A 13,172-nucleotide genomic window follows, 5' to 3' on the forward strand; every position below is an offset into this window, starting at 1 on the left:
GTGTCCGATACGTCATTTTTAAAAATTTAGGACACGGGGACACCGGCTAAACTTTGGACTCGGGTACGGATACGGCAATAAAATTTTTTAAGGAAAAAAACCGGATAATTAGTGCAACAAAATTAAAATATTCATGAAAATTGATTACATAAACTGATAAACACATAACAAAAGAAGTCTTAGAATAAAAACTTAATATCCCAAACAATACGGACTACATAACAAAAGAGTGAAAGACCAAATGTACTGAACAATATATCAAAAGATGTTCTTCAATTCTTCACTTCATAGTTTTAAACTTCCAAAATTCCTTCAGCAGCTCAAGGATGACTAAAAAAAACACTTCTTCTCAAAGGTCATTAAATGATATAGCTTCAAATTCTGGTTCATTAAGGGAAAGGTCAGCAACTTCTAACAAGCTATCTCCATCAATATTATCTCCCCCTTTAAAACCATGCAAACAACAAAAGTTAAAATAAATAAAATGAGACGTTATTTACAAGTTGAACATGAAAATAATAAATAAATAAATGTTACCAACTTACCAATATCCCAATATTTGCTTGGTCCCTCTGTGTAATCCTTTTGCTTTCTAGAGAGCAATCGTAAGTTGTTGTGAATATAGACAAGAATTTCCAAGCGTAGAGTATTAAGCTTGTTTCTTTTGATACTTTGGATGCCCCCATATGTGCTCCAATTCCTCTCACAACAAGAAGAAGAAGCGGGTTGTGATAGCAGCTTGAACGCAAGGCTTTGCAACATTGGAGCACCTGAGCCATAATTGGACCACCATGACATGGGATCTTCATATGCCCTTGCTTCCATGACATGAGGTTCATTAAAGAACCCTAAACCCCCAGAAAAAGCTCCATATTCAAGAAAGACTTTCCGAGCATCATCGGCATTTGGGAAAAGCCTTTGTAAACACGCGTTTCTGTTTCTTGAAACCTCTTCATCTTCATTAGGAGGTACTCTTGGAGTGCTGCCTCCCCCTTGAATCCATTCTTGAGTGTAGTATTTAGGAACTAAAGAATGTGCCAAGCAATGTAAAGGGGTATTGCTTTTGTTCCACCTACTCTCAATGACTTTTTGAATAGCATCATAAAATGGAGACTGCCCTGTGAGAAAATCAGCATCTTCATGATCGAAAATAACTTTTTTCACTTGTTCGATCATCGTATCCCACATGTCATACACCAAATGTAAGACACATGAGTCTGTATCAGCAGCCCTCAAGAAGTTCATCATGGGTAGTGTAAATTCAAGAAAATAATCAAGTCTATCCCACCATCCATCACTCACCAACAAATCCTTAACCTCCCTCGCCTTAAGTTCAACATAACCCTTCCCATTGACCTTAAATTTCTTCTAGTCAGCATCCATCACAGTTTTTTCAAGAGCATCCTTTACCTTTCTTAGCCTAGTTGCCATCACTATCTTAGACCCAAACCTAGTTTCAGCAACCTTTAAGAGTCTTAAATCAGAATAACGTTCAAAAATTGTTTTGGACAAACTATGATTTTGAATAAAATAATTAATTTCATCAACTTGCTTCACTAAATCTGAAATCCATTGACACTCTTTGTAATGGTCAGCTTTCTCACTAGGCTCACATATAGATTTCAAAACCAAGTTTAAGCAATGAACAACACAAGGTGTCCAAAAAATTTTAGGATATTTTTTTTCAATCGCACGACCAGCGGCTTTATAATTGGCAGCATTATCAGTTACAATCTGAACAACATTAGATTCTCCTACATCTTCAATAATTTCAGAGAACAAACCTGCCAGATATTCAGCGTCTTTTGTAAGGATTTCGCTTGCATCAAAAGCTTTCAAAAACATAGGGCCAGCAGCTGAGGCAGCCATTATGTTTATCAAAGGCTTTGATGTTAGATCTTGCCAACCGTCTGAGCAAATTGAAACTCCTTTCTTCACCCAACTGTCTCGAATTGGTTGGAGTAATTTGTCAACATGAGCTTTCAATTGAAATAGTAAAGTTGTTCGGAGTCTTTCATAAGTAGGAGGAACAAACCCATGCAAGTTTCCATTGGCTAGCCTTTGACAAAATTTTCTGAAGTAAGGATTTCTTGCTAAGTTGAAAGAGAGCATACCCGTATAAAACATCATAGCACATTCTTTGTCAGCTTCTTCCCTTTCTAACACATTGAAGGATAACTCCAATGTACCTTTTCTTTTCTTTGAATGAGCTAAATCCGAACCTTCGGGAAGAGAGATGTAATCCTGCTTTTGTTTGGCGCTTAAATTACGAGACCTTTTCTTCTGTTCAGCTTCATCATTTTCCCTCTTAATCTCTCGATATATGTCGTCTGCGATTGTGCAAGGTGAAACACCCAGGTTGGGAATTTTAAGCAAATGCCCTTTCACTTTAGAATAAGAACCACTGACTTCTTTGTTGCAATACTTGCATCTCCACTTCCTGTTACCACCTCCACCAGCAGACAATTGCAAAACTTCGACATGACTCCACAACGGTGTATCGTCAAACCCTTGATTCTTAGTTGGTCGAGGCATGAATGCTGGATACAATTATAAATTATAAGACAAAATTAAATTAATTAAATAATACAAATAAATAAGAAAGTATAAAAATTGATAATATATTTAGAAGATAATCATATATGTAATTAAAGATTATCAAAAGAAAATTAATCAGGGGAATTTGATTCCTATGTACCTTATTATAATTGTAGATCTGATAATTTTTCTGGTAATTTCTCAATTTTGTGGAATGTTTCAGCATATCAAATTTGTGAAACATTTTATTTTGATGGGGTGTTTTATATAGAAGACTATGGAGTAAACTGTAAACCAGTAGGCAGTAGTTAATGAGGGAAGGGGAAGAGTCAAGGAGGAATAAGCATGAGTAGTCAGGGAAGAAGAAGGATTAGAAAGAATTTAAGACCAAAACCTTTTATTGTGCATTTGTGCATCACACGTGGGCTTTTCCCAAGGTTTTGGTCTTATCAAGATTTTTATTTTATTTTTAATTTTCAAAGTAAGGAAAAAAAAAACGTATCATCTATTTATCTATTAATCAAATTAATGTATTACCGATTAATCAAATTGATAATCAATAAATAATTTGATAATCAATCAATAAATTGATAAGTTATTGATCTTGTAACTTAGTAGTTAATCAATCGATAAATTGATAATACATTGATCTTGTAACTTCGTTCGACTTGATTCTAAATAGGTTAGCCAATAACTTAATATGAACAATTCCTTAGTTATTGATCAATCTAATCAATCAGTCGTAATACGATCGATCGATCAATAACTAAGGAATTATTCAATACTTAGTTATTGATCAATAAGTTAACCAATAACTCAAAATAAATAATATCTTTATTGTTGATTGTTGTTCTTATAGTCTTATAGATATTATTCACTACTTAGTTATTGATCAATCGATATATCGTGTTACATTGATTCGATTACTTCGTATTACATTGATTCTCAATAGGTTAGCTAATAACTCAATATAAACAATTTCTTTGTTGTTGATTGTTCTTATAGATATTATTCAATACTTAGTTTGATCAATCGATATATCATATTACATTGATTTGGTTATTTCGTTCGACTTGATTCTCAATAGGTTAGCTAATAACTCAATATAAACAATTTCTTTGTTGTTGATTGTTCTTATAGATTTTATTCAATACTTAGTTATTGATCAATCGATATTCGTATTGCATTGATTCGGTTATTTCGTTCGACTTGATTCTCAATAGGTTAGCTAATAACTCAATATACTACCTCCGTTTCGTATTAGTTGCAACTTTGGGGTATTATTTGTGAGATATATAATATTCCAAAGTTGCAACTAATACGAAACGGAGGTAGTAAACAATTTCTTTGTTGTTGATTGTTCTTCCAGATATTATTCAATACTTAGTTATTGATCAGTCGATATATCGTGTTACATTGATTCGGTTATTTCGTATTACATTGATCTTAATAGGTTAGCCAATAACTTAGTATGAACAATACCTTTTTTGTTTATTGTTGTTTTTATAGAGTTGTTTCAATACTTAGTTATTGATCAATTGATAAATCGAGAATTTGTTGATTCGGTAATTTTGTTTTATTTGATTCTAAATATATTAGCCAATACTTTAATATGAATAATTCCTTTGTTGTGTATTGTTGTTCACTTGTTGTTATAGAGTTATTTGATTTATTTCAATACTTAGTTATTAGTCCATCGATAATACATTTCCTTATAACTTAGCTCGCTATATTAATCTTTAATAGGTTAATTGATTTGGAAAATTAATTGATCAACTATAAATTTTCTTCTTGACTCTACTAAATATTACAATTACTTAATTGATCTAAAGAATAAAAACAAATATTTACAATTGATTTATAACTAATAAAATAAAATCATATAAAAAATAGCGAAGATAACCTTTCTTTTTATGTCAATTGAAGTATAATTTTATAAAATTTTTTATTTAAATAATGTATAAGAGAACTGTGATTTTGATTAATAAATTAGATGTGATTTTACCACCAGTAAAGTGTCTCTATGTCATTTGAGCTTTTTTTTTAGACTAATAAATTACAATTGATTTGTACAATGGAATGTTTTTAAATTTATACATTAAAGCGTGCAAAATATAAACAATATCCTTTTTTTTTGTTTTTTTTTTTTTTTTTTACAATAGACTACTACAGTAGTAATTGAAATTCTAATTAATATATGTTCAAAAATTGTTTAAAAATACCTGGTAAAAAACATTCAAGAATTTTGAAGGTTGTTTTTTTTAAAGATAAACTTTCTTACTTTTTGTTCGCTATTTTATACGTCATTTTTTTAAATCTGTACTCCATCTATTTTTTATATAGTGTACCATATATTTTTTTTGAGTAATATTTAATTATTTATTCAAGTTGTTATACTTCATTTGGATTTTTTTTAAACAAAATGTATACTCCAGACTCCAGTTATATATACTCCGTATTGAAGTTTTTTCACCATAATATATCAAATATTTTCTTGATAATCAGAAATCTTTTTTTTTTATTTTTTTTATTTGGCAAAGATAAAAAAATTTATTGAGTCTATTTTTAACTAATTAAGATAAATAATATAATATTTAATTTACACAATACGAAGTATAAAACCTTGAGATAACTTTCTTAAAAAAAAATACTTGGGATAGCTTGTTTGGGAAGCCAAACCATTATTATTAAAAAAACGAGTATCAGTGTACCACAAAACCTTTCTGTACCAATGTATTGGAAACCACAAAACCTTTTAAATGTACAGTACACTTCAATAAAAAATAAAAATAAATGTACATTTGTACAGTACAAAATTTTCTCCGCATCTCTTTCTTGGAAACCAGAAAATAAAACCCTAGATCTTCTTTAATGGCCGCATCTCTTCTCTGAGTTATCTTCTCCGCCTCTCTCCTCTTTCTCCGCCCTCTCTCTCCTCTTCTCAGTCTCACTCTATCTCCTTTCGTCTTCATCTCTTCTTTCTTCCGCCCTTTCTCAACTTTCACTCTCATCTCCTCTTTTCCCCACCAGCCCGCATCACCATCAACTAAGGTTTCGAGGTTTTTCGAACTCCATAAGGGCATCAACTAAGATTTTTCATTTCGAACACCATCAACTAAAGGGGTTTCATGTCAAATTCGGCCATGAAAACTCTAGATCTAGAGTTTTCATGGTCGAATTTGACCATTAAAACCCAAAACCGACGTTTTTTTGGTGTAATGTGAGGACGTGAGGTATGTTCTCTTTTTATTTCGTTTAATTTGGTTTAAGTTTTGTTTTTCAACTTTACTTTAATGGTGGTTTGTGATTGAAATTGTGGTGGTGGTAGGTAGTTATGGCCTTTTGGGTCGATCTGGGGATGAAGGGTGGTGAAATAAGGTGGGTTGTGGTAGGTGCGGAACTGCATATCTAGGTTAGAGGTGTGGTTTTGTTTGTTTGGTTTTTGATTGGTGTGGTTTGGTTCGGTATTTTTTGCTTCTTCATCTTCTTTTCTGCTCTAGCCGTACCCGAGAGCCAATCGGAGTATCCGGAACGGATTTCATACCCGAGTCCGTGTCGGGTCGTACCGACCCGGGTATGAGGCCAAAAATGGCGTGTCCGAGTAACATAGATTACAGTTGCAGGCTTGGTCCTATACACTACACCTTTCCAGAATCCAGATCATAAACCCAAAGAGGACTTCATGCAATCACGCTCCAAGAAGATGATAGATAGACTATGTAAGGATGCTGGGAAACAATGTTTCAACGAACAGCAGACACAGTTCTAACAAATGCCAATCTGAACCTAATACCAGCCCCAAATTGTGATTCCGTACACGATCGCTACCTGCAGATTTGATAAAAACCAATTTAGAATTTTAGACTAACAAGAACAACGTAGCTACAAAGGGTACACAAATGTTCACTTCCAACTATAATTCTCATTATCAAAAAGTATTCAGCAAATGATCATGCAACATTGAAACATAATAGAAATTTTTTTTTTTTTTTTTTTTTTTTTTGAAAGATATACAATTTCATATAGATATTCTATACATTTGTATAAGATGAAGTGATGAACATTGATCAACCAAGGGTGAAGTAAAATATGATTAAATCCACAGCCCAAATCAATCCGAACCCAATTAGGAGGTGTTTGGTTCGCAAAGTGATATGAGTTTGAAATAAGGAATAGGGTTAAGGTACAATTGGGTTGGAACTTGATGCTTAATACCATGTGTTTGGTTCAATTCTGGAATGAAATACCTCATATTCCCTCTTTTAATTTGATACCTAAGAGAATGGAATGAGCCAAGCCCACCTTCCCCCAAGGTTTCTAAACCCCATACCTCATGGGTTTGAGGTATAGATTTAAAATTCATACTTTTGACAACCAAACATATGGTATGGGTTTTAGTCATTTTAAACCCATACCTCATACCTATATTCTGTGAACCAAACGCCCCCTTAGTTATTTGGTTTGAATTATCTATTAAATCGAGTTTTTGGATCAGATCGAAGGTAACAAGTTTTTTCAAAAAACAAACAAACAAACAAAAAAAAAAAAAAAAAAAAAAAAAAAAAAAAAAAAAAAAAAGAACAAACCAATATTATATGAAATGTTGATGTTATATTTTTTGACTCCTATGTTAGTTATGTTACTTGTGAAGACTGATTTATCTCTTGCAGATCATTGTTTAAGTGTGAAGTAATACATTACTATATCAACATATTATTCATATGATTCTAGCATAACAGACTATCCAACTCCCATTTTTCAGGCTCGAAAGGATTTTAAGCAAACTTTCACTTGAACATGTTTCATTTTCATAAGAGACCATTGTTATCAGTTTTTGATTCACAAAGATAAGAGGGTTGAAGTTGGCTTACCTTAACTAGAAGACTTTTGAAGAATATTGATTACAGGGCAACCCTCAGTCTCTCCTCAAAAACTTCCCTGCAGTATTTGTAGTTGCTTGAAAGCTTCCAGATATCATATCCAGTTTTGACTTACTGCATCCATATAGGAGGAACTTTGACTTACATAAAGTCCTTGAATTACTCAATCCTCAAGTTCATTCATCATTCTTGATCAAGACAGCATGCTCAGAAGAAAGTGTGTAGATATCTGTGCATCAATATCAAGTACAAATCAGATGCGAACAGATGGTTATATGAAAGCAATTTGTAGCAGGTTCTGTGGTCCAGCACAGAAGAATATAGAAAAGCTCCTTTCATATCTTAGGAGATCAATAAACAGTATATCATCAATAGACTAGATGATTCTACTAACGAAATATGGTAAACATACTTTCAACTAAACTGAGACAAACTCATTCAATCAAGCAACTTAGAATGGTAAAAAAATAATTTAAAAATGGCCCTTCCCTTGTAAAAGAGAAACCATAAACAAGATACAGTCACTCAACCAGTATTATGATTGAACAAACAGCTAACAAAGAATCTGGTTTCTAAATTGTCACCGAAAAATATCATAAACTTTATTCAAACGATTTCAAGCATTAGGCATCAATCCACCATTCCAAAAAATTGGCAAAATTTCCAAATGAAAAATATCTGGGTAAAGGAAGTTATTTGTTCCAGCAACAAATACCAAAAAAGAAAAAGGATGAAAACATGGGCTACATGGCCACAAGGCTTGCCTGTATGATACACAATGGCATTTGGGGTTGAGTAATTGTAATTGAGAATCTGAGAGCTAAGGGCATCTATGGATTGTATTGTTTTCTGAAATACAATTTTGTCTTTCTGCCAGAGATCAGAAAATCTCAAGTATAGATCAACAAAACAAGCTCATATCTTTGATCAACGTGAGTTAGTTATTTTTTAAGGCCAACTTACTTGGGGAAGTCGGAAGAAAAGGTTCCATATATATTAATATTACTGAGCTACTGACTGATGTATACAAAAGGATAACTTTTCTCCAAGACAAAGAACTAGTTGCAAATCAATAATTGTATGTAGCAAAGCCATTTCTTAGCTGATTTCAGTTTCTCAATGACTGCAGTCAGTCTCATCTGCTTTACAGGTCATTCCTTCAAATCTATTGAATTCGTTGATACTGCTTCTAATTTTTCAGAGAATACCAACAAGCATATGCATATACTTTGAAGTAATCAATCCATCAGCTAGGTTTCAGCATAAGATGTGTTAATATAGACTAGTTGTTCCTAGATGCCATTATATGCTTATTTTTACACTGGTATAGAGGGAAGGTGAGCGAAGGGAAGGGAGGCAAGGATTAGGCTGAAAGCTTTCCTTCCAACTTTCCAACATTCGCAGGGTTTGCTTAGGGGGAAGGAAATTGTCTCCTTTGATTTCCCTTTACTATATACTACATAAAACTAACAGAAGATGGTTCCCCCATGCTTCCTACTGCTCCCAAACATGTAACCAAGAGTTTAGTAGTTTTGTTTGTTTTCCTTGTTATCAAAATGCAGAACATCAGGCCACACATACAATAGATGCTAAATAAATGGTCATGGAGAAAGAATTCATTGAGATGATATTCTTCTTGAGACTTGGGACTGCCACACATATAATAGATGCCAAAAAAATGGTCATGGAGAAAGAATTCATTGAGATGATGCATGGTGCTAGAAACTATGTACAACAATACAATGCACTTGGTACCTGGCAAATGTGGCATTCATACTCCTTCAGTGTGGAGTTTTTTAACCCTTGGTGGAACGTTCTCTGATTCTCTGAAGCATCTTCTCTAGAGTGGTTCAACCAAATCATCATAACATGCGCAAATGCTTTCACCAGTAGTCTCCACAAGAACAAACTCCATCTTTGAAATGATGAAATCGATTAGCATCTCGAATAATTATTTCCCGATTGGTGAATTTTGATATAAGCTTAATAGCAGAGTGACAGTTGACACATGCCCTGAGATTTTTTGTTATCCGAAGTGTGCTTCCTGATGGTGTTGAGATGAGACCATAAGCAACTGCTAACCTCTCACTATGATTACAAAGACTCTCCTGCATGTCCTCAGAACTTAAATCATGTAAATTAGATTCTGAATTAGGGGAAAATCCAGCCTCTTTCAACCTCCTCTCCAAATCAGCAAGCTTTTTCCAAATTTCCTCATATCTTGGATGTGAATTGTCTCCTACACGAAAAACTTGGAGCTTTCCATTGATTTCAATTAGACTAAATCCAAAATCCTTGCTCAACCCTCTCTCTTTCATAAGCTTGCGAATTTCATTAACCTGATCCCACATACGAGCTGCAGCATAAAGATTTGATAGCTGGACGTAGTGTCCAGCATCATATGGATCTATCGCAAAAACTTTAGCAGCTGCGCATTCTCCCATTTGTACATGGCGATAGATTTTGCATGCGCTCAGAAGGGCACCCCATACCGTTATCCCTGGTTTCATGGGCATTCTAACAATAAATTTGTAGGCTTCTGCCAAGTAGCCAGCACGACCAAGCAGATCAACAACACAAGCATAATGTTGGTGAAGAGGCTCTATGCCATAATCTTTCATGCTATGAAAAAAAGTCCATCCCTCTCTGACCAGCCCTGAGTTTTTACATGCCAGAAGAAGCCCAAGAAAAGTGACATCGTTAGGCATCACTTCAGCTTGCACCATTGCATCATAAAGATCAATAGCTTCTCGGCCCCGACCATGCAATCCATATCCCACTATCATGGCACTCCAAACAACAACGTCCTTATCACGAATCTTATTGAAAATTTGCCTAGCTACTTCCACACTTCCACATTTAGCAAACATATCAACAAGTGCTGTTTTGACATATACATTATTTAGGTAATCACTTCTACTGACATAATCATTCATCCATCTTGCCAGATCAATTGAACCAACTTGAGCACAGGCTAGAATAGCAGCCCTCAGAGTGATAGAATCTGGCTTCATATCCTTCTTCTTGGCCAATAGTTTGAATAGCTCTACAGCTTCCTCAGCATAACCATTTTTAGCATATCCAGAAATCATAGCATTCCACAATATCACATTTTGTTTATTTATCTGATCAAATAAATATCTTGCCACCGTTACTTCCCCACATTTTGCATACATAGCCGTTAGTGAAATTTGCAAATCTTCCTCTGATTCGAGACCCATTTTAAGGACACAACCATGTAGAGATTTTCCTTGTTCCAAATAATCAAGATCAGCACAAGCTCTCAGAACACTCACTAGAGTAATCCAATCAGGCTTCATTTTCATCATCTTCATATCACTGAAAAGTCTCAAAGCCTCCATGGAATTACCACTTTGTGCACATTTTGATATAATGGCGGTCCAAGAAACAACAATTGATCTACTACTACACAACAAGCCATCATAAGAAACAAGCTTCTTGGCATAATCAATTCTACCACACTCAGCATAAAGTGAAACCAGTCCACTTTGCACAAACATGTTAGAATCATGCCCAAGTCTACATATATGCCCATGGATAGCCCCACCCATCTGAAGAAGCTTTAATAAGCTGCATGCCTTGAGCACTTGTTCAAGAATATAGTAATCAGGACTCACCCCAGCCCGCTTCATCCCAGCATAAGTTTCAATTGACTCACGCAACATATTACTTTTACTATATCCACCAACAATTGCATTCCACAAAGATACATTTGGTTGAGGAAAGGCATCAAAAACCTGACGAGCATAACGAATTTCACCGATTCTTAAGCATGCATTCATAAATTCAGAGACCAAGAAGCTTTCTTTAGTCTGAAGTCCATAAATTATAAATTGGGCATGAACCTGCTTCAATTCAATCATATGAGTTGAGCTACTCAAAAGAGATTTAAAGAAGTTAGAAGCATCAGGGATATGAATTTGATGCTTAAGAAGGACAGCTTGGTCATTACAGTTTTCATCAACATAATCATTTACACTATACGAAGATGCAAAACAAGGCCTCACATTAAAAAATCTCAATTTTGAAGAAACGGAAATCAAAGAAAATAAAGCAGGAAAGTTCATGGACATAGCAGCTAATTTCTAAGGAAAACTGAAAGCCAAATATGAAGTATTATGAATTTATGATAGTCCTGAATCCTGATTCTGTGGGTTGTGCTTATTGTCCTGTAGATTCGCCGATTTTTGATGTAATAAGCCTTTCCTTGTAGCGAATGACCCAAGTGACAAATCCTCAATCAACCATTATCATAATGGAGTCTTCCCAAAAATCTGAATAAGTGACCAAACACCAAAAAATTGAACAAAAATAAGGTTAGAAATATTCTTGTAACGTAAGATCATAAACCAACTTCAGTTTTCATCATACTTCATCTAATCAAATACATAGAAATATTTTAAATGGAATACATTGATTTAGAGCATTATGAAAGGAAAATAATGGCAACAAATAACATACAGAAACTCAAAACAAAAATTATACTACGTATATCCTCAATTAGTCAAATTGGTATTCAATTCAAATGTTAAAAAACAAAATTCAAAAACGCTTATCAAATTTTCCAATGAGTTCACATAAAATCATTCAAATTATTCAAGAAGTATAAGTTTTGCAATAACTTTAATTTAGCAAGAAATCAAAATTAAAACCAATTAAGCAAATGGGATTATTATAATACATTAAAAAATAAAAAATTGAAGAAAACCAAAATGCAGTACATATATATAATCTTAATTTAACAAGTACCCATAATCAAAAACTGAGCAAACGCAAAGTTGAGCAAAAAAATGAAGAAGAAGAAACTGACATTGAGTGTTGCGAGCTGAGTGTATCTGTGCTGGTGCTGCAGTACTGCGCGCCTCCTCGGCTTGACAGGAGTTGCTAGTGTGTATTTGCAGCACCGGCGGGCATTGCGGTTGCTTCTGGTCGACGACTAAAAGAACTTATTTTGAAAAAACTTGGTTTATTTTTATCATTTGGGTTTCAGATCTAAGTTAAATTGGAGGAAGCTCCGGTTTATTTCCTCCGTAAACAAATGACATACTCCCTCTGTTTCTAATTATTTCTACTTTTCTTTTTAAGGTGTCTCAAAAGATAGCCCCATACTAATTTTGGCATGTTTTTCCACTTGCACTCTCTTTATCTCTCTCCTCATTGATATTTGTGTCAACCCATGTGCATCATTTTTTACCCAAAATCTTAATAAAGTGAATTTATGGTTTGGGGCAAACAATTGGGGACAGAGGGAGTATAAAGTAAGTGTCTGTTCACTTCAGCTTAATTTTAGTTCAATTTAACTTTAATCAGTTCAATGCAGTTCAGCTCTTAATTTCCTTCTCTTAGTTTAGTTCAGTTCACTTCAGCTCCAATCAGTTCAGTTCAGTTCAGTAAATGTGAACATGCCCTAACTGTAAATAAATCAACAATTTTATCCGTTAACTTGACATTTCGTTACCGTTCAAATAAAAAAAAAATTGACATTTTGTTAATAAATCAATAAGTGTGGGCTCATATATACTGCAAACAAAACTGGTGATTTATTGAGGAGATAAACTTGTATTTTCTCGTTAAAATATATTGTACCGTAAGCAAAAACTGTACTTATATTTGCTTATTTTGAAAATTATCGATTTATTTTTTAATTATGCGAATATTATATTTACACACTTATAAAGAGATCGGGAGTACATTTATACATGTGTAAAAATATTCTTAAATGATCAAAAGTTA

At 33.8% G+C, this 13,172-nt stretch overlaps 1 protein-coding gene and 1 pseudogene across 2 annotated transcripts; both read right to left on the bottom strand.

Moving 5' to 3' along the window:
- Positions 1 to 349: 349 nt before the first annotated feature.
- LOC145566238 (uncharacterized) lies at positions 350 to 5,621 on the bottom strand. Its single transcript, XM_081625716.1, has 4 exons — positions 5,351 to 5,621; positions 1,411 to 2,540; positions 546 to 1,368; positions 350 to 444 (listed from the first exon to the last, which is right to left on the bottom strand). Exons 1-4 carry the CDS (start codon positions 5,619 to 5,621, stop codon positions 350 to 352), a joined length of 2,319 nt encoding a protein of 772 aa, XP_081481842.1.
- LOC145568496 (pentatricopeptide repeat-containing protein At3g12770 pseudogene) lies at positions 5,247 to 12,394 on the bottom strand (annotated as a pseudogene). The gene is made up of 4 exons (XR_014095834.1): positions 12,250 to 12,394; positions 9,174 to 11,713; positions 7,410 to 7,647; positions 5,247 to 6,366 (listed from the first exon to the last, which is right to left on the bottom strand). The product of XR_014095834.1 is annotated as a pentatricopeptide repeat-containing protein At3g12770 pseudogene (transcript).
- Positions 12,395 to 13,172: the final 778 nt, after the last annotated feature.

Source organism: Chenopodium album, chromosome 11 (genome assembly GCF_948465745.1).
Source record: "Chenopodium album chromosome 11, dcCheAlbu1.1, whole genome shotgun sequence".
Taxonomy (NCBI): Eukaryota; Viridiplantae; Streptophyta; class Magnoliopsida; order Caryophyllales; family Amaranthaceae; genus Chenopodium; species Chenopodium album.